The sequence below is a fragment of the Populus trichocarpa genome, chromosome 15 (genome assembly GCF_000002775.5).
Source record: "Populus trichocarpa isolate Nisqually-1 chromosome 15, P.trichocarpa_v4.1, whole genome shotgun sequence".
NCBI lineage: Eukaryota > Viridiplantae > Streptophyta > Magnoliopsida > Malpighiales > Salicaceae > Populus > Populus trichocarpa.
In genome coordinates this window covers 1,809,425-1,831,400 of record NC_037299.2, presented here as the reverse complement: position 1 = coordinate 1,831,400, position 21,976 = coordinate 1,809,425, and the positions used below count along the sequence as shown (strand labels likewise).

General features: G+C 36.4%; 2 protein-coding genes across 2 annotated transcripts in view; both read right to left on the bottom strand.

Moving 5' to 3' along the window:
* The window catches only part of LOC18105660 (probable pre-mRNA-splicing factor ATP-dependent RNA helicase DEAH5), a 51,709-nt gene extending 42,110 nt beyond the window's left edge, over positions 1-9,599 (bottom strand). The window contains exons 1-2 of the mRNA XM_006374250.3: positions 6,352-9,599; positions 5,223-5,451 (exon numbers count right to left, since the gene is read on the bottom strand). Coding sequence (XP_006374312.2) covers positions 5,223-5,451; positions 6,352-9,491 — 3,369 coding nt within the window. The 5' untranslated portion in view covers positions 9,492-9,599. The remainder of the gene's footprint in view (positions 1-5,222; positions 5,452-6,351) is intronic.
* A 667-nt stretch (positions 9,600-10,266) lies between these two features.
* On the bottom strand, positions 10,267-21,669 carry LOC18105661 (uncharacterized). The gene is made up of 20 exons (XM_024586157.2): positions 21,357-21,669; positions 21,101-21,253; positions 20,838-20,997; positions 20,440-20,758; positions 19,936-20,073; positions 19,656-19,845; positions 19,422-19,552; positions 18,112-18,324; positions 17,794-17,996; positions 17,102-17,180; positions 15,295-15,810; positions 14,828-15,198; positions 14,287-14,391; positions 13,787-14,035; positions 13,510-13,578; positions 13,035-13,259; positions 12,242-12,349; positions 11,615-11,716; positions 11,288-11,404; positions 10,267-11,106 (listed from the first exon to the last, which is right to left on the bottom strand). Exons 1-20 carry the CDS (start codon positions 21,457-21,459, stop codon positions 10,815-10,817), a joined length of 3,843 nt encoding a protein of 1,280 aa, XP_024441925.1. The 5' UTR covers positions 21,460-21,669; the 3' UTR covers positions 10,267-10,814.
* Between the last annotated feature and the right edge of the window lie 307 nt (positions 21,670-21,976).

The following is a 21,976-nucleotide window of genomic DNA, read 5'->3' as shown; positions in this document are numbered from 1 at the left end:
AAAATAAAATAAAAAATTCAAACTTTTTATTTTATTTCTCACTCTTTTGTCGTATCTCTCATGTATTACAAGTAGTGGTATAATTTAAACATCATACCAGAAAAATAAAATAAAAAAATAAGATTTATTGACCAAAACAGAGGAAGGATTAAAAACTTGAGGGAGCTAGAATGAAAAAATGGTCATGGATATTGATTTGAGTGTTGATGAAAAGTAGAAGATGCTACCGGGTTCTACAAATCTCCACGTGGCAAAAACACTGCTTCTCTAAATTTCTTTGGACATTTAAAAAGAATAATATTTAGTGTTTAAGAGCTTCAGTCTTGCTCAAAGTCATCAATAGCCCATACATTTTCTCATTCCTTTCTTTCAACCATGTATTTCTGTTATGTAAAATTATTTTAAAAAAAAATTAATTTTTTTTTATTTTTAATTAATTAATTTTTTTAGATCATATTAATATGTTAATATCAAAAATAATTTTATATATAAAAATACATTATAAGGCCTACATATATAATTTGTTTTGGATGAGAAATTCTAATCGCTAGACTGTACCTCCTAGAAAATCTAGTGATACAATCAGCAGCGGAATTAAAGGAAGGCAAGCAGGGACCGGTCCTTGCAAAACATTTCAATTTTTTATTATTATTTAGTGTTTTTTTTTTTTGGTAATAATCGGGGCTAATAAGCCCTTCTAAATTGAACGAGTAACAGTAGACCCAATCAGGTCATAATACAATAAGGGATAAAGCCCCAACGATGGTTCTTTTAACACATCTGATCCCCTGTCTAATAAATCCCTAGTTAGCCCATAATTTGCCAACCAATCGGCCACACAATTGGCCTCCCTATACACATGATAAGTTGTTACTTCCCAATCCCTCCCTAACATACCTTTAATCTGCATAATTATATTATAATTCCTGTCCACTCTCACACTATCCCCATTAATGAGACCCACTACAACTTTGGAATCGGATTCCAAATCCACCTTCCTAAACCCTCTATCCCATGCAAGTTGAAGCCCAACATAGACCGCCCATAACTCTGCATTAACTGACGAACAAATACCAATATTCCTTGCAAAACCCCCTATCCACGCTCCCAAATGGTCTCTAATCACTCCTCCAGCACCTGCCACTCCTGGATTTCCTTTGCTGCATCCATCCACGTTTAGCTTGATCCGCTCTTCTTGTGGGTATTTCCACCCAACCTGAGTATCTTCCTTACTGCTTCTTCCCTCATCATTACCATGCCTTTGAGTAAACTCAGTATCCCGGACCATTCTTTTTATAGCAAGAATAGCCCTAAACCAATTACCCTGATCTACTCCAAAAACTCTATTACACCTTTCTTTCCAAATATACCATAGAGCTATTCCGAATTCCAACGACCAAGCCCCATGATCCGTAGTTCTATTTCTGGCGGACATATTTGATACCAGCCATGCATACCAATTTTGACTGAAGAATAACTCTCTATTCTCTACCTTTACGAACACCTCCCAAATTTTGCGAGCTTTAGGGCAATCGCGCAACGCATGGGTTAATGTTTCCACTTCAGTACCACAATGATCACAAAATCTATTAGCTGTTAAATGTCTCTGATATCTCAGGTCATTGGTCATAATAGAATTATGGGCTACCGTCCAAAGAAACACTTTGATACGCTCCATGCCTTGCCACTTTCTAATCAACCTCCAAATAGGGTCTTGATTCATCTCCCCCCTTTCCTCTAAAACCATATAAGCAGTTCGGACTGTAAGCTTTCCATTTGAAGAATGATCCCAACCCACCGTGTCGTCTATTCCATCTTGCATTGGTGGAGTGTATCCAACAATGCTCATCACAATTTGCATAGAAATTAGATGGGCAAACACATCCCATTTCCAATTGCCCCTATCGTCCACCATATCAGCCACCGTATAATCAAGAGTCTCTACCTGCACCTCCCTCTCTAAATGATTAATGATAGGCCCATAACTCTCCAACCAACTGTCTCTCCAAAATAAAATCCGTTTGCCATTCCCTACATTCTAGGTTGCATTCTGGTTCACCGTGTCCCATTCTTTACAAATGGCCTTCCACAACACTGAGTCAGACGGTATTGCCACTGGATTACCTTCCCTTCTCCTAGTGCTCATATACTTGTCCTTTAGAACTTTTACCCAAAGATGATTCTCCTTCATCATTCCCCAAGCCAATTTCATTAAAAAGGCTCTATTCATTGACTTCATTTTCTTTAACCCCATCCCGCCTTCTTCCTTCGGCCAACACATCTTGTTCCAATTCACAAGATGGATTTTGTCTCTACCTTCTTGTTGACCCCATATGAATCTCATGCATATTTTCTCTATCTCATAGCACGTATGTTTGGGGATAACAGCAGCTTGCATCGGATATAAAGGGATCGTGGAAAGCACAGATTTACAGAGAGTTATCTTCCCTGCCAGAGACAGATTACTAGCTTTCCAACCTGCTAATTTTTTCTGCATATTGTCTAATAAGTAACTATATGTATTCTTAGTTACTTTTTGGTGAAGTAAAGGCACCCCTAAATACTTCCCCATATCTTTAGTGATTTGAAAACCACTTCTCCTGCTAATATCACCTGCCAAGGAGACTGATACATTTTTTGAGAAATATACTTTTGTCTTTGTATTACTAACCTTCTGCCCCGACGCTGCACAAAAAGTATCAAGACATTTAGTAACTCTCTCCAGCTGATCCATACTTGCCTCTGTAAACAACAACATGTCGTCTGCAAAACATAAATGAGAAATCTTCAACCCATTCCTTCTCATTCTAAAAGGCTTCCAACTATTATCCTCCACCTGTTTGTTTATAAGTTGAGAAAGTTTTTCTAAGCACAAAACAAATATATATGGGTTGAAGTGTGGGAAGGTGGACTATTTTTATTTTTAAATAAGTGGGTCCTTTTCATAATAAATATATTGGGTAACCTTTGACTTTAAAACTCTTTATTTTATGATATCTAGATGAAAAGAAAAACATAAAGTTATAAATAACTTTTTCAATTAAATTGACTTTGCCATCTTCTCTCTTTGGAGCCCTAATATCAAGATTAAAAATTATAATTATGAATATAAATATAAATTACAAGCGAAAAGGCTGATGCAGATGGCAGACCCACCAATTAATTCATCTTCACCAATTAAATATCCCATGCGTTTTCTCATTCCTTTCTTTCAACCATTTGTTTCTGTGGTGTACAAATATTTTTGAAAGAAAAATGTCTCAGCTTCCTAGTCATTTCCATTGACATCTACGACGTGAAATTATTAAGAGCTTCAAGTCCTGGTCAAGGTTATCAATAGCCCACACGTTTTCTCTTTCCTTTATTTGATAGACATTCTCTCCCGCGTTATATTAGATATTCGAACGGAAATATCTTGAACTTCAAATATCAAAATCAAAAAAGTAAAAAGTTCAAATTCATCTAAACATTCAATACTACAACTTTAATAAAGGATTTCAATTCAAATAAAATCGCTTTCAAGGCCAGACTCTGAACGCAATCTAAAGGACGAGATGGGTTTCCTACTGTGATCAGGAAACCAACAGCGCCGAGCATCGTACTACAGCTGAGAGTCTGACATAAAAACAGTGGGCCTTAGGACCCAAGAAGTCAAAAACAAGGTCTAAGTTGCAGCAGAGTTGAAATTACTGCAAAATTGTTACAGCAGCAAAATCAGTTTTCAACACAAATTCTGAGAGATATCCAACATTAAAGACCAGATAAAGAAGAAACGAATTTAGCATCATGAAGATTCCTAAGTAGTCTAAGAATCCTGAAGATTTAGGCAACAAAGGGGGAAGATAAAGAGAGCAAAACACAGCTGAAATATGATCCAAAAAAATTCATTTCTTCTCTGTTTTTATCAATTTTCCAGCAATCATGAACTAAACTCCTGAATTTGGTTCAAGAGGGAGACACACCATCTCCATTAGCATGTTGTGAGAAGTAACGTTATTATTGTAATTCTTTCAGATTCAAGTATTTATTTTTCATTGTTCAGAATTATACTATTGATTGTTATTCAAGCTTATTGAATTGTTTTGAGATATCATGTATGCTTTCTAGTTTCTTTCAATCCGTAATTATTGTTAGGGTCTAGAGTAAGAAGCAAAAAAATTAATTTGATTGCTACAACTCTCATCTTGATTTATTAGGGAAGAATAAACTAAGTTAAAATTGTCAAGCTTTTAAATGTTTGCTTAAAATAAATGCATAGATTTTATTCCTAAAACTATTGTCGAGCGAACAAAAATTGTTTTCAATATTACATTCGCTTGATGGTAATAAATTGATTAGAGAGCTTTTCATAATTAATGTACTTGTAATCTCATCGATTTCCCTCAGCTTTAAGGGATATCGAATTTATTTGTTTGACGTGAAGAAATATTTATTTTACTTTAATAATCAACAGATTTAATAATCAACGAATTTATAGGAATGAATGTAATTTATAGGAATGGATGTGTAGACTCTTGAACTGATTTAATGACATCAATTTATTATTTTGAGAATTATTATTTTTTGAAATTTTCATCTAAATCCCCCATTCTTTCTCATTCAACATATTGTGAGAAAATTAAATAAAATTTCCATTGAATTTGACTTGATTTTCATGATCATAATAAAAATTTATTTTATTTGTAATAATTAATTCAAAATTATATTTATAATTCCGATGACTGACCAGTACCTTTCCCTCAGCCTCATGCGGTCTTGGGCTGGAGCTTTCTTTGAGACGAAAAGGAATAAAAAAAAATTTCCAATTTTACCAAATAAACTAGTTACTTTCCACAACCAATCTTACATTGATCCAAATAACTGTTAATGGCTGCACAAGTGATAGCCATATCTATGTCAAGAAGACCTCACTTGTTATTTTCAGGGATATAAATGTTTCCGGATCTCTTCAAAACACTATCAAGTTTCAAGACAGAGAGTATGTACAACTACATGCTTGCAGCAAGAAAAAATGAAATAAGATTGAAAACTTGTTGATATAAATAACTCAAAACACATTATGCTCGCCTTTTACTCAAACGCCACGAATTAGGTTCGTGGTATCTATCGTAGAGAGGTTCAATGCGTTCTTGACGCTTTCGCTTGCTCATTTTTGTAGGATCTGATACTTTAAAGAACCTGGGAGCTAGTTCCACAAGCCACTTGGGATCTATAACCGTGACCTCACGCATATACTCTTTTGTAGTCATTACCAGCTCATGGTAGATGACCCAGTCTGGTTGTCTCTGGAAAAGAGCACTGCTGGGGTGGATATAAACTGGCTGGTTCTCAACCAAAGTCCGATAACCCTCCTGTGGGTCCTTTCTAGCTGCATGGAAAAAGAATCCAGCTGTAATCGCTTTCCTTATCTTGGTAAAATTCTTCCCAGCACTAACAACATCTAGTTTATACCTGAAATCCAGCAACAGTGTTAAGTTAGAATCATGTAGACAAACACGTTTGCACTGTAAGTGAGGGTTTTCTAGATCTACTATTAGCATTTCCTTATTTTAAATATCCATCAGATAAAACTGCTGGAAGAATAATTGTATCATAAGGGGGTCAGGTAGGAAAATAACCAGAGCCAATAACTGTTGCAGTTAAATGCATGGTAGGATCAAGAAACAACAATTTTCATAAGAACACCCATCGAGTGAAAAGTTAGCAAATAAAATGAAGGGGTTAAAACTTAAAAGAGAGCATTGGGGCGGCAAAGTTATTTACCAAAAGCAACCGACAGCACAGGTTAGAGGGATGACAAATTCACCATATCTCAACAGGTTAGGAGAGTAATTAAAAGCATTGCGTACAAAACACAAGAAGTTTACAACTAAATGAGCCTTGACTTGGCTTGAGCAAATGGCAGTTCGTTAATAGTGATCCCCCTGCCACCCCCATGAACAAGTGTAGGCATACTAATTGAATTGATGACAATAACAAAAAATAATAATAATAATACAAAGCATACAATCCTAGCCTGACCATTTAAAAAAAAAAAAAACAAGAGGCAGAACATGTCATGTATATCAGGACAAACACAACAGCAGATATGCAATGAACAGGCTTTTTCATGCTAAAATGCTCAGTGACATGCATACTAGTAGCATCCCATAATTCACGATAATAAGGATATTAATAGCACTCTACAATGCTCAACGACAAGCATATTAGCCAAGACCAAATATCATTGTTCTTAATCATGCACAAGTCTCAGAAAACTAATAATGAGCATCAATAAAGAAAACATCGAGAAGGATGATAAAATATCATGAAAAAGACATTAGCTAAAACAAAGGAAGTTGCAGATCTTACTTGTCCATGATGCTTAGAAGCTGTTTTCTGACATCCTGTGCTCTCCTCAAGGATCGGGATTGGACAAAGTTCTCAAAACACCAAGGTCCTGAAAAGTTCTTGGCTTTCCAAGCCTCGTACACAGCAAGCAAAGTCAGATGGTCTCCCTCAGGCTGGAAAAACTTGGCCCTCTTCTGATCAGCCTGAGCTTGTTTTTCTCTAGGTCTGTAAAAGATGTTACCAGTTTGGATCATGGCAATCATAGTCAAAATCTCATCACTGCACCCGAGGTCTACACTAGCCAGCAACATTTTAGACAATGGTGGATCCAGAGGAAATTCTGCCATTTTCCTCCCTAGTTTGGTAAGAAGTCCTTCCTCATCCAGAGCTCCAAGGCTGTATAGCTGTTCCATGGCAGAAATCAGGGCCTGCGGTGAAGGTGGATCCATAAAATCAAAAGACAATAGGTCATTAATTCCCATAGCCTTCATTGTAAGCGTAGTGAATCCAAGATTAATTCTTTGGATTTCTGGAATTGAGGTGGGAGACATCTCATTGCGGTATGCACTTTCTGTGTAGAGACGATAACATTTTCCAGGCCCAGTACGCCCAGCACGTCCAGCTCGTTGCTTGGCAGATGCTTGTGAAATTGGCGTTATAACTAGAGAATCAAGCCCTTGCTTTGGATTATACACGTTCTGCTTGGCAAACCCAGGATCAATAACATAAAAAATTCCATCAATTGTCAAAGAGGCTTCGGCAATATTAGTTGCCACAACCACCTTCCTCTTTCCAGGTGGGGCAGGATCAAAGATTCTTGACTGCATTTCACTAGGAAGAGCACTATAAACAGGCAAAATGATCAATTCAGGAACATTTTTTCCTAATCCTTTCATCCTCTCATAAAGAGATTGACATGCAAAATCAATCTCCTCCTGGCCTGTCAAGAATAGAAGTATGTCACCTTCAGGTTCTGTCAAGTGGATTTGCAAGACAGTAATCAGAGATGCATCTAAGTAGTCACTTTCTGGCTGTTTGGTGTACAATATCTCCACAGGAAATGTTCTCCCAGGAATCGTGAATATGTTACAGTTGAAGAAATACCCTGAAAATTTCTCCGCATCCAGTGTGGCTGATGTGACAATCAAGCGAAGATCAGGTCTTCTCTTCACAAGTTTCTTGAGCAACCCGAAAAGGACATCAGTGTGAATGGTCCTCTCATGAGCTTCATCTAGCATTATCACCGAGTACTGAGAAAGGTTCTCATCAATCAGAATCTCCCTAAGCAGCATACCATCTGTCATATACTTGATCACAGTATCTGGTCCAGTGCAATCCTCAAAACGAATAGCATAGCCAACTTCCTCACCTAAACGACAGCCAAACTCTTCAGCCACCCTCTTGGCTACAGACATAGCAGCCACCCTACGAGGCTGAGTACATCCAATCTTACCCCTAGTGGTATAACCTGCCTCAGCAAGATACTGTGTCACCTGAGTAGTCTTACCTGAACCTGTCTCACCAATAACCACCAGAACCTGATTGTCATGGACAGCCTGAATTAACTCTTTTTTCAATTTGTAAATTGGCAAGCTCTGCCTCTGTTCCTGGATAGATAACTTGGATCGCTGCCCATATGTCAGTGCTTTCCCAAATGCATCCTTCTTCCATTCAGGCATGTCATAAGCAGATAAGCCAACACCACGCAGCTCCTGGGCAAGATGCCTCTCGCCAGTCTCGGGCATTGGGTCTTCCCAAGGACGATTAAGATCCTTTGGTATTGAATCAAGCATAGTCCTCTGCTGCTGCTCCCTCACTTCTCTCCTCTCCTTTATAAGTGCAGACTGAAGAGCAGCTGCACGACTCAACGAACCTTCAGGATTCTTAAAAATCTTAACTGGTGACATATCAACAGAATACCTAGTCTGCCCTTGCAAAAATGCAGGCTCATCCTCATTCATCTCAATCTCAAGCTCTTCCTCAACTCCCTCTTCTTGATAAAGCAACCCATCTATTTCCTCATCATACATGGGGTACTCTTGCACACTCAAAACCCCCGAAGCAATCAACTGTTTTGCTTCCCACTTCTCTGGCGAGCTCATTCTCTTTAAAGGTCTCCGTGACGGACCAGTATCCTCCTCCTCCACAATCCTAATCCCTGACAACCCTGTCCTCGTCACCGGCCCCTCCTTAGACAAACCCAAAGCATTGCTCCTAAAACCATCCTCCTCATCATCCCTCTTCTTCAATGGAAGCAAATCTTTCCCACTATTCTGATCAACATCCCTCATCGAAAGACTCAACTTGTTCCCCGACACTGAAATCACCTTAACATAAACTTCCTGGTCCCTCTTAACCACGTCCTTTGCATTCCCAACTCTCCTGGTTGCAATCTGCGAAACATGAACCAAACCCTCCTTCCCCTTAAAATCACTCAACTCGACAAAACAACCTGTATCCATCACCCTCGACACCCTCCCCTTATAAACCCCATACAATTCCGGCTCATTACTATTACCACCACCATACCCATGTTTCCCATTCCTTCTCTCCCTCTCACCTTCACCATCCTCTATATCATGTCCATCTCTCCTTCTTCCTCTATCTCTCCTCCTATCATCTCTATCATACATATCTCTTTCTCTCTCTCTATCTGTATCCCTATCCCTATCCCTCTCTCTATCCCTATCTCTCCCTCTCCTATCTCTCTCTATATGTCTGTCATCGTTATCTCTTTCTCTGTGCCTGTCTTCATTCTCTCTTCTACTTTTCTCTTCAGCTTCAATTTCCAATTCCCTATCAATTTCTTTCACTCTGTCTCTACTATCTTTAATCGAGAGAGCTTTAAATTTAGAATCTTTACCTGACCCATCATTCTCCTTATCTTTCTTCCCCTCCTTCTCCGCTTTCGGCGGCAAAATCGCGTGAATAATCGTCAGCAATGTCCGAACAAAGTAATCAGGCATTTCAGCTCCATTTTCCTTCAGCTTCGCATCGAACTCATCTACTGTTTCGCAACTCCGACCTAACTCGGTGATGAACTCAGCTAAGATCTTATCTCCAAACCCCAAGTGAGTTTCGAGTTCGCTGCAGACCTTGGAGACGAGGGAGAGGTACTCGAGCTTCTTCAATCCGGCGTCGTTTTCTGCTGCGGTTGCCATTAGAAAGAGTTGAAATGTGGAGATCGTAGAGATAAAAATTTTTATTTTAGGGTTTTTCGATTTTTTAGGGTTTTTTTTTTTTTTTTAATTTTCGTCATCTGATGAGAATTTGATTCTTTCTTTTATTTATTTTTAAACACATGATGTTTGTTCAAGGGCTGAAGGCGGTGCTGTTGTAGGGATAAACAAAAAGCAAAGTAAAGACCCAAATAAGCCTGGATAGTGATAGCCCAAACTATATTACAAATGCAGGCCCATAAATTGTAATCTAGCCTAGAGCTTTGGCCCAAAGGAGAGGATTGATTTTTTTTTTTTTTTAGCACATATTTGCTTATTTTTTCACAAATATCAGATAATTTATATGTTTAGTGATTATGGAATATTTTTTAAAAAATATCTTTTAATTTCTTGGGCAGGTGTGTGCCATGTGATGGTGCTGACAAATAGGTTAGAGAACTTATTGGATATTTTTTAAAAAAAGAAATCAATTATTGATATTTTTAATCGAAAAGGAATTTTAAAAGAAATTTTTTTCTATGATACAGCACCAATCTTCCAAAAATCATCAGTTGTATTAGTATTACTAAACTAAAAAAAAATAAAAAAATTATGAGTGATGTTGAATGACATGCATCTCACGGTGCTATTTATTTTTACATTTGTTTTCATTTTCTATAAAAGAAAATATTTCTGATAATGGAAATAGCCATGAAGTTATGGGGCTTGGGCAATGCTTTCTAGTTTGTTCTAGATCGAGAAATGTTCTCTCATAAGCTGAGGAAAATGGTAACAGCAATAGGGCTAGCAGAGTATTGCCTTTTTTTAATTTACTTTCCATATTAAAATATTTTAAAATACATTGAATATTCAGAACACTTTTTTTCCGATACCATTTGATTGATTGGCAACGAGTTCCAATAATGAGCAAAATCGTAGAAGATCCAAACTGGATCTAATGACTCGAGAACCTGAATAAAGGGTTCTTGGACCATGTCAGGGGCTTTTCTTGGTGGCCTCAGCATCTAGAGAGAGACCATCTACTTGGGGCAACGGCAGCTTCACAAAGTGCAGACTGCGGAGCTGACATGTTAGCTGCCTGACATGGTTTTTGATAAAAAAAAATCCGGCGGTATTGCTACCAGGGTACTCTCTTTCTATACAAAATACAAGCATGACAGGCCTAAATTGCCAAAAAAAGAGGGCGGCAACAATAGACGGTGGCTGCTACCCGTTCAGAGTTCACCTTTTCCCAGCACAGATATGAACAATCTTGCATGCAATATAATCACAAGGTTATAGAAGACAGACCTCTATGCTTTCATCTTAATCATCATCTTCATCCTCGAGATCAACTACCATCCTCAACTTCCTTTTAAGTCTGGCACTTGTCACTACTGTATCAGAAGCTGCAGCATCCTCCAAATCTTCCAATGCATCATCCATTTGTTGATCTGGTATATCATCTACATAATTGACTGGTGAAACCCCTGTTGATTTTCCACTTCTGCTGTTAGTTGCTTCAGCTTCTGAAGCACCTTCCTTGCTGCCATGGTCAAGAACAGTATCCTCATCAACCCCTACAACATCCTGCCCAGTGGACTCGCTGCCTCTGTCCCTGAATTAAAATAACAGGCAACTCATACTTCATATACAATCCACTGACCACTAACAGTTGATCTCTCATGTCTCAGCAACAGATGCTTAGTTCAAGCAATACAATTCTCACACAGTTATTTCAACAGTTCATTGCTCATTAGAAAAGACAGGTTTTAAACCTAATTCAAGTAAATATATACCTTCGTTCTAGATCGTTAAGAGCTTCATTCCCGGCATCTTCATCAGGCATTTCACTCTCAGATGAAGAAGTTCTGAGCTCTTTACCTTTTGCCTTCGAAAGGAGCTTCTTGGTTTTACTGAATCAAAAAAGATAAAGCTAGTAATATAGAAAACCAGAAAACACATAATAAGAGACGAAAGCATGCCACTTAAGGTGTTTTTCAACAGAGCTAGACAGCAACATTTTAGAAAAAAACGAAGGCAACGTTACTAAAAATAAGAACTTCATCTAAACACTAAGTAGCAGCACCCTGATTGTCCTTTCATGGAGAAAGATAGAGACTCACTTCATTTTAGAGCTCAAGATTTCTTTATCAGAATTGTCAGAAATCTCTCCTTCGTTATTCTGTTTCCCAGCAACCAATCTATCACCAGCATTGTTTTTAGGCCTAAGAAAGAATATGTAGTTTATGAGTAAACTGAGTGAGCAGTTTATGAATTAATACAAATCAATTCTGATGGAACTTCATGGAAATAGAAAATTTAGCAATGCTAAGAAAGAAAGTTCAAATGCAAATTTTTTTAACGAGCTTTGCAGCAGAGAATCTTGCATGTGTTTTTTGAAATTTCAATTCAAATGGTTTTTTTAATAAAATTGTTCCTTTTTTCTAATGACTTTCACTGAAGAGATTACATTAATTAAAGAGTACTCTAATAGCATCTCTTACTAAAAGCAAAGAACTGTTTAGCAGAAGGATGTTTTATCAGGCAGCTGAAAATACATCAGCAAACGGAAAGTCATATTAGAACTGGACCAATTGATAGTGCCAGACAAAAATAACAAATAAACTAAAGAGTAAATAAATCGCAAGTTAAAACACTGGATAACAAAGTTAAATCATAAGCAATATGTCAAGTTCAAGGATACAACTCATCCTGCATTTTTCTGTTCACAGGAAGAGAGAGAGAGTTACTTGAGAATAGAGCATAGGAGTTCATCATCAGAATCACTAGATTCTCCTTCAATGTTCTGGCTTGGCAACTCATCACCAAATAATCCACCATCATCCTTGTTTTTACTCCTACAAGTTAAAAATAAATAAATTTTAAGCGCTAATAGCTTTGAGCTACAAGTAAATCTACCAACAGTTGGCAAGAAACTTTACAACCAGCTTAGAAAAACTTTTCTAGTTGTAGCTGCTTATCTTAAAGGTTTCTTTTTTATCTGTTCTCACATTGCAAAAGAAACGTGCTCACAAATAACATACCAAGTCAACGTTGCCTAAAGAGGCTATCAGTGCATAAAAGGATAAAATCAGAAACTAGTCCCATGCAATACCAAGGAATTAATCGCAGCAGGAAATTAAACATGAACTTGGATGAATTGGTGATATCTGAAGTAATCAGAGAACATTATTTCTCTGATTAACATGGTCGTATAATTAAGCAAAAGATATGCTTGAATCAATGGGGAAAAGGAAAGAACCATGTGGCCTTTAACACAGTTTACATAGCCTTAATGCTAATCTTGGTGGGGAAAACTCAGATCAGTTTGGTGAAAAAGAAAGACATCAGACCATATAATAAGTTTTGAGTTTGGCATTTAACTAAAATTTCAAACTAGCAACATTTCTCAAGATTCCAAACTTTAGCAATCCACAGCCAAATGCTAGAGTAGAACAAATGCCAAGTATGGAGCATGGTTTGCACAAGTCACAAAAACAATATTAAAAGGAATTCCCACAGCCAAGGGCACAAAAGCAGTACCTATTTTTTAACGATAACAATGTTTCATCATCAGAATCTTGTCCTCCAACAGAAAAGCTATTCAGTTCCTCGTCTCTGAGATGCATATCTGTCTCAGACTGCTTCTGCCGAGGAGCACGTAAACCAAGTTGCTTGAGTTTTCTGGACACTTGGGCAGCTGTGAATGAATTATCAGATCCCATTGCATTTGCAATCATATAGCTGCATCTTCGATGGTCTTTGAACCTGTAGAAAGTATATAAAAAAATGTCCTCAAGTTAAATATATCATTCCACAAACAAAGATCCCACTACTTCAATCAAGGCTTTTATAAGTTGGAACATGAAGAAAATAAATGCTAAAGCATAGAGCAGTAATCATTTCCTAGTGCTACTACTGCATCTAATAGGTGGATGAAGATAATGTAAGAATGAACCATGAACACAGGTTAATGGATCGGATTAAATCTTAGGCTACAACATCAAACACCACTCACTGCTCAAATAACGCTTTAATCATTTCCTCCTGATCTTTGTTGAAGGCCCTCACTCTTTTCCTAGTGCTCCTGTTGAAAGGCAACGCCTCAGACAACTTGGATAGAAAAAGGAAATTATTTTGCAAGCATTTCATATTTTAAATCATGCACTAGGATATGCTTTAGATAAGAATCGAGTCTTGAGAGCTCAGAGCTTCAGCTTTGAATACAATACTGAACATTGCACTAAAAGACCCTTGAAAACAATTGCATTCAAAAGCATTTCATAAATACTTACAGCCTTGGCAAACTTCCTTCTAAATCAATTGAATTGTGAAGATTGCTTTCCTTTTCAATTATCTCTCCATTCTCACCAAGTTGATCAGGATTAGTAGAAAATGGTCTACCAACAGAGCGCTTCCTTTTCTTCGATGCAACTTTCAATCCTAGCTGCTTGAGCTTGTTGATAACTTGTGCTCGTGAAACTTGACCATCAGGATCTAAGGATTCCGCAATCAAATGACTGCAATTCTCATCATCTTTGAATCTACAAGAACAATCTTTGTCATAACAGATGCAGCGAAAACAATTTAAGAAACTCCAATGCAAGAATGAGTTAGTCAAATATGCTATCATTCAATTTTCATGGAGAAGACAAAAATGCACACAATCAGTTCCTGATAACAAAGATTAGAAGCAAAAGACAATGAAACTTCATCAATGCATTCAGCCAAGACTATCATTTAATCTAATGAGGAAATGCTTGCAGTCCTAAAATGGCTGGGTCAAGGCACTTACTTCTCATACAGATCTTTTATTTTCATCTCCATCTCGTCTGTCAGAACAAATCTTCTCTTCCTCCTAGGAACACTTACACTTTCATGTTCTGCAGCATCTCCTCCACTGCAACAGCCAAATACATTAAATAAGGTCGGGGAAAACCAAGAATCTTACATGCTAAAAATCATTACTTGGAGATTTTCCTCAATACTTTATATCCTATCAATATGGTTGCTTGAAATAGATGTGATAAATTTCTGCACTCCAGTCTTCACCGATTCTTCTTTTTCTTTTAACCTTTCATTCTCAACAACAAATGGTGATATAAACCATTCTCATGAAAATAAGACGTCATTGGATCCCTTGCAGACCAAGAAAATATTTTAATTAAATGGGAAAAAAATGTCATTTTCCAACAAAGCCAGACTACTCCCAGATAACAAAAGAATATTAAATTATGTTGCTAAAGCACCCATGTAAAAATTTCCAAATTCCCTTTTATATAAAAGTACAAGATACACAACAGTGAGTTTAATCAAGGTCAACAGGCATGTCTTACTTCTGATATCCCAGTTCATGAGGGATCACAACATCTGCTTCATCCTCACCCAGTGCATCTGCTATGCTTCTAGGAGCCCATCTCTTCCCCTGTGATGACCCAATATCTTTGTTTGCTGAAGCATTTCCCCAGCCTGCACTTTCTTTCTTCAAATGACCAAGCTCGTGCAACATATATTCAGCATTAATGTAATGGCATTCTTTCCGGGATTTCCAAAAGAGAACTTCTACAAAAAGAAGGGGCTGATTCTTCATTTTTCTTAGCATTCTTCTAACCAAACTCGTAAGGAAATCAACAATATTTGCATATTCCTTGCATGGACATGACTTTTGCTCTTCCAGAATCTCATAGAATATCGTGAGCAGCGATAACTGCACATTGTTTTTTCCAAAAAATAGAACAAAAATAAGAGATGATGATTACACTTGTGCCCAATATTCTCAAGGATAGGATTTTGAGTTTTGAACCTGATATAGCATTGGAGAGAGATCTAAATCATCAGTGATTCTCTGCAACATGCATACTATGTAGTGATTTGTGCTGACAGAATTGTTCTTATAGAACCTAAGTAACCAGCACAAATTCTGAATAATGCTGTGGTTTGCCAAAGATGATATAAAAGTAGAGACTTTAAAATCAACTTCATAATTTTCAGCAGGTTGCTCATCGCCTGAAGAATCATCAGAACTGCAAGAAAGATCATCAATATCAATCTTTTTATTCTCCATCTGCAAAGTGCTGCCAAGATTCTCCATCTCTGGTACAAATATTTCAGGCTTTTCAAGAACATCAACATTCATGTTTGCTTGGTCACCAGAAGTTGCAATTTCTGGGCTTTTCTTTTGCAAAACAGTTGATTGTTCACTATTAGACAGAGCAGTGGGATCCTCAATAGTGGCTTCAACATTACACTGTTCATTTCCATTTTCCTTCTTGTCACTCAATGGTTTCTTCTTTCTACTTCTCCTCGACTTCTTAGAAACCTTGATCATGAAACGACAGTTTTAATTTTGATCTTCACAAAAGAAAAACTTTCTAATACAAAAGACTAAGACATTTGGGATTTATAACAACAAAAGTATGAAACTATGGATGCAAAAAAAAAAATTCAAAGAAGCAGAAATTCTATAACTGAGGAAATGTAAATGAACCGCAATTTCTTTTACTTTTCCTTTCTTCTCTCAGCAAGTAAATGGGCCTTGGTCTTGAGTTTTTATGTTTGGCAAACAGATTCACATTTGGCTCAATGTTGGTTGTGGAAAAAACTAGTAGAAATAAGACTTTAAGTATGACGACGCATTGAAAGTGAACTAACATCATTTCCTTTATAGCAAAATCAATGAATTGCACTCTCCAAAACTCCCATTGTTGCTTGGATCCTATTGGTGTTGTATCATACTTTGGAGTTGGCTGCAGTTTAGAGAGCGAAGAGAGATTGAGAGAGAGCAGTAAAGGGAAAAGAAAGAAAGTGGAGGGAGAAGATAGGAAAAAATCTGAAATTACAAATTTAAGAACCTATAGTTTAGTCAGCGAAAGGGGAAATTTAAGGACAGTTTTGCACTTAACCTGCTTGCAGAGGGCACATATAGCAGCTCAGATATATCTACATTTGTCGACATATGTAATGGAAAGCTACTAATTATTTGTTATTATATAACTTTTTTTTCCAGTGATAAAGAACCAAAGACAGTGAAATGATTCTATACTATCGAGACAACTATTCAAGCAAGATGCATTACAAGTTCATGAAAAGGAAAAACTAGAAAGAAGACAAATGCTGAAATTGCTACAGCTAGATCCAAAATCTTTATTTTCTGTAGGTCAGCATTACCTGATATTGCACCAAAGATACAAGACCACAAAGCTGATCTCATTAAAGGCTCACAAAAGAATCGTTAAGAGGGTTTTGAGGAAAGCAATTTCAAAAGGTTGGACTTAGGTGATGGCATTGGTTGAAATTGTAGAAAGTCTTACAGAAACATGACAATTATTATATGATTAGCAGAATGTGGCAAATATTCAAGTTAAACTATACCTACATTGAATTTACCTTTTTTTATTTTCAAAAAATAGATAATTAAATCACCGACTTCTTTTCAGCATGGTATGATGACTGATTTAGTCAAGTTCATATGTTACAGAACTATCTTACAAACAAAGCACCATTTCAATCTGCTTAATGCATTGATAAATTCAAAAGGAATAGAAAAACAAAATACAAATACAAAACAAAAAAAACTACAGAACTGCCCTGTAAAGAAAAGCATAACTTACTCTCAAGGTACCACGTGTTTGAAGATTCTCCATCAGCCTTACAAGTACATGAATCATTTCTACCAGATCTGAAAGATCACTGACCAGAAAAATAAAAACATAGCATCAGCAACAACATCTTGAAGCATGTTCAAACAACCACATATTTCTGCACGGGCATAGCCTTAGTAAATGCTTGTTCACAAAAACAAATAAACACATAAAATAGGCATACAGTTAAGGAGAATGTTTGTTGTCCTTTTGAAATAATCAGATATCACTAACAGAAACTAGGGAACACAAATTGAGGGCATTGAGTTTAAAATTAATAATATGCTTGATTTAAAGGAAACTAAAAATAAGCTTGATTTGAATGAAGAGATGCAAAAATAATACAAAAAATGACAATATTGAAAAACCTTTCTCACTGTTTCAGTGAAGAAAAAAAAGATTCAAAGAGCACTGATTCTCACAAAAAGAAGATGACAACTCATGAAACTAATCACATAACAATGATTGCCAGATGATTAATCATTAAAAGCTGCACCCAAATCCTAGTATAACCAGAAACACATGAATAGCAAGTGAGGCTCTCAAATCATTCAGAATTTTATGTTTGTAGAACTAAAGTTCCACAATCAGGACATAAATACGTTAAAAGATCCAAAAGATAAACCACAAGTTTATTTTAGGTCTTAGCATAAGAAGAAAACCTTTTGGTTTGCTTGTGTGTGTCAAATGATTTGATCAGGCTCAGGAGGAACTGAGTCATTCCTTGATCAGTCTGATCATAGAACAACTTGTAAAGCAGGATGCGAGCTGTTAAAGGCTCCAACTTGTAAAGCAGGATGCGAGCTGTTAAAGGCTCCTTAGAATCTCCTGGCAGTAACTTAAGCACCAAATCTAACATGCGAATCTGTGGAAAAACAGAAGCTCTAACTCAAGCACCTCTTAACATGCAAATCTGTATATTTAAGGGGAAAGAATAAGGAGGGGAAGGGGGAGACATCATTAGGTTAAGTATAATTTACCATAATTCTCATAAGAGCACCAGCTGCAGACAGAAACTTATAATCATGTGTCACCTTCAAGCCTTCAAAAGCATTTTTCCATCTTGAAATGACTAGTAGAAACATTGATTCGTTCATTGATGCTGCAATGGGTCCACATATACCTCCTTTGAATGATGTGTTATCAGCATACTCATCAGAGAAGGCTTGAGAATTGTCTTTTTCCATATTTGGCTGGTAAAATAACAAACATCCACCAACAATTGAATAGCATGATGTACCAGAAGAAAATATTGCAACAATTTGAAATATAACTTGAACAAAAAATATGAGAAAGTAGTGACAGAAAATAAACAGGACTCAGAAAACCCATGACAGTGGATTCAGTCATATATTTGAGCACCAAAATTGTAGCATCAGTCAAAAAGTTTCACCATTATCAACTTGCTCACACAGCCACAAGTCACTCCTATAATATCATTTTCAACAACTTGGAAGTAAGGAATATTTCTTTGAATATTATTCTTCACAAATGAACCATCATGTCAATGTCTCCTTCAAAATTCAATAGCAGACCATCAACTTACTGAAAATATTTATAATCGACCTTGCAAAACCAGATTGGAAGAGGCAGTTGGATTTGCATGCTATTATTGTAATGTTTCCTAACCATAACATTAGTATTTAAGCTTTGGAGGAAAAAAAAAGATGCAGATGTTTATCCAATTCTTTTTCTTATTCATTTATAAAAGAATCCATCCACTGTAGCTTACTTTCTTACTCTTGAATTGCAACAATCAAGAGCTATTTTACTGTCACTGAATGTTATGCAGAAAAACATTGATAAGTCAAAATTATTAGCAATGACAAGATCAAGTACTGCAGAATACAAAGCATTTACTAATCATTGGCCAACCATGTTGATACATAAGCTACTGGAATTAAACACATAGTACAAAGGAGAGGGCAGAGCATGACAATTCTAATTCCACGAGTTCTACTCACTCTATCACAAGTAATCTGCTTACCATGTACAAGCTCAAACATATCATTAAATGAACCTAAAATTTCCCGTGGTACTCTAACAAACAATTGGTTGATCTGTTTAGACTAACTTAGAGATTCAGTTATGACTGTTTTGGAATTCCAAAAGTTCATTATATGACAAAAGAAAAGGAAAAACAGCAAAAGACAAGAATGATAACTTCAAATATCAAGCCACATGACAGACACTAACTACAAAGATAAACTTCTATTGAAATTGAAGCCATCAGAGAATATAGAATGTCTATCAAAGACACAATTATAGATACAAGTACCTCATATCTCACCTTGGAAGTAATATACTTGTGATATTGAAAAGAAGTAACAAACTGAGCAACCTGAAAGAAAACAACAATGTCACTGTTTTGAATTGCATGATGCTCCTTCTCGATATCTTCACGGATCGACTCCATCAAATCTGACATGAATTCAGTTCATGATAAATGTTAGCAGTATAATCAGTAGAAAGCAGAAGCAAGCAAATGTTTTATGTGAGATGATTTTAATTTCAGAACATATACCATTGTAACCCCCTGATAGAAACTGGTTCAGAAAATCATGCAGTAACTCCAAAATATTATCCTTCATTGAAGGTAATCTCCCATGGTCCCACAAAATCTTTTTACTGGGACCCTTTTGAGCTTTATTAGGTTTAAGTAGAATCTGAGAAGCAGAACTAGGGTTTCCTAAGCATACTGCTTTAGAACCATCCTGGAAAAAAGAAGGGGAAAAAAACCACTTACATTACAAAAGTTTTATACAAAACCCCTCAAAAACATCATTTATAGTGAAACTTCATACCATGGTAAGCCAGGTAAAGGTTCCACTAAATTGTGAATGACGGACCACGTTTCGTTGTCTAGAAAGCTTCATTTTTTTTTGTTCTTCTTCTTTCATAATGGACTTGAGGATGTCAAGAGAAGTGCTGCTTCCACAAACCTACCAAATTAAACTTATTAAATCAATTTCTACATGCACATCATGTAACAACTGGATGTCTAAAACAAGGATAAAACCAGCATAATGATACTCTGCTTATCAACAACAAAAGCCAAAAGACAATAAACAATAAAAGTGCTTGATGATTCAATCTGCAGGGAATAACATTAATGGGAAGAAAGAAAAAAGGGATGGGACCCAAAGGCTTTTTTGCTTTTCAGAAGTTCAGCAATTCAAGATCAAAATTACAAGATATAGGAGGCATTGCTCAACCTTATTTCAGCTTTACTTGTTTACAAAACAAAGGATTTTCTAGTTGCCACGAAAAATTTACCATTGAAGGAGAAGAAAAGAATGCTCGCTAACCTTGAAATCCTTTAGACCGGCATTAACAATCAACCCTGGCTCTTGACCCATGAAAATGTAATGGAAAATTTCTAATAAAAGCAAGTTATCATGAAGAAAATAACTGCATGAACCCTTTATATTCTGAGTTATAACTAGAATGATGTCCATTACATTCTCATGGAACAAAAGCTCCAAAAACCTATCCCTTAGAGACAAAAACTGACTTGCTGATTCCCCAACTTTCTGCAACATTGAAAAATCATGAACTGCTAGAACGTTTCTAAACAATGTCAGCACCAACTGAACCAATTTCCAGTCATCCTCAGTAAACGCCTCACTGCACCACGCCCAATCAATATTAATAGCAAAACCAATAAATTTCTCCAAATGAGCAGTTAAAGTAAAACATTATTTACCGGTCCAAATTCTCCAATGGGCCTTCAAGAAGCGAAACAACCACTGGAATCGTACCACTAAGCGTAATTGCAGCCTTCAAACCCCATAAATACTCTACTTGTAGCCATATATCACTCGAAGACGGCTCAATTGGCATAGTAAGAAAAACTAGAACCTTAACTAAGATATTTTCAAAAAACAGAAAAAAAAAATAACAAAAACACAAATCAATACCGAACCTTTATCCATATATAATTAAAAATAAATAAAAATTAGCATTAACCTGCATTTAAGACCAAATTACGATCATCTTGACAATACTGAATAATCGGCATTAAATCTTTCCCCACAGTATTCCATTTACACACTTGCTTAAATACTCCTCGCGTTTGTGGATCATCGCGCCTTAAGAATCTCAACAAATCTTTTAAATTATCTACAATTACAAAAGGAAAAAGGAAAAAGAAAACTCCAATTAAAAACATCGAGCTAAAATTGTTATCATTTCAAAGTAAAATATATTTATATATTTGTGTTACCTAAGCAGTTAGCGCCTTTAGTGTAACCAATTCGATTTCCGTTGTCGTCTTCTTCAGGGGTGCCTAGACCGACGCAGATACCAGCTAAACCTTGCATTTCCATTTTTTAGGGTTTCTGTGTGAGAGATTGATTTTGGGTTTCTTGTGAGAACTTGAAGAATTTAAGATTATTTGAGATTAGATCTGATGTTAAGTTGCGACGGTAAGAAAAATGGTGGAGAGAAATTGGGGGTGTGGGGTGTCGATTAGGGTTTTGTTGTTGGCGGGAATTTGGATGCGAATTTTCCCGCGCTTTTTGGCGTGATACTTTTTATATTTTTGGAGGAGGAGAGAGCATTTGGTGTTACTATATATAAGGAATGTCTCATGACATATTATGTGGCAAGATCTGATTAGTTATACATTCTGATCGAGAGCTTGGCCCTCGTACGGAATCTAAAACAAGTTTTATTTAATTTGGGCTGTAAAAGGCCCAGGTTTTTAACGTGACATAACATAATATCATGATTATATTATCTATGCCATAATCTGATCATAATTAGTTCATATTATAAATTTGTTTTTAAAATATTTTAAAATTAATTTTTTATATTTTAAAACAAGAAGTAAAGGAAAAAATG

Bases quoted from the DNA above. Each gene is read 5' to 3' on its own strand.
- LOC18105661 (XM_024586157.2), bottom strand. From the start codon at position 21,459: ATGGAAATGCAAGGTTTAGCTGGTATCTGCGTCGGTCTAGGCACCCCT. The intron at 19,553-19,655 runs GTATATGTTCTG...AATTCATGTCAG, and splicing joins TCTATCAGGGGGTTACAATG to ATTTGATGGAGTCGATCCGT. The intron at 15,811-17,101 runs GTAAGTTATGCT...TTCATGATCAAG, and splicing joins AAACACGTGGTACCTTGAGA to GTTTCTAAGAAGTCGAGGAG.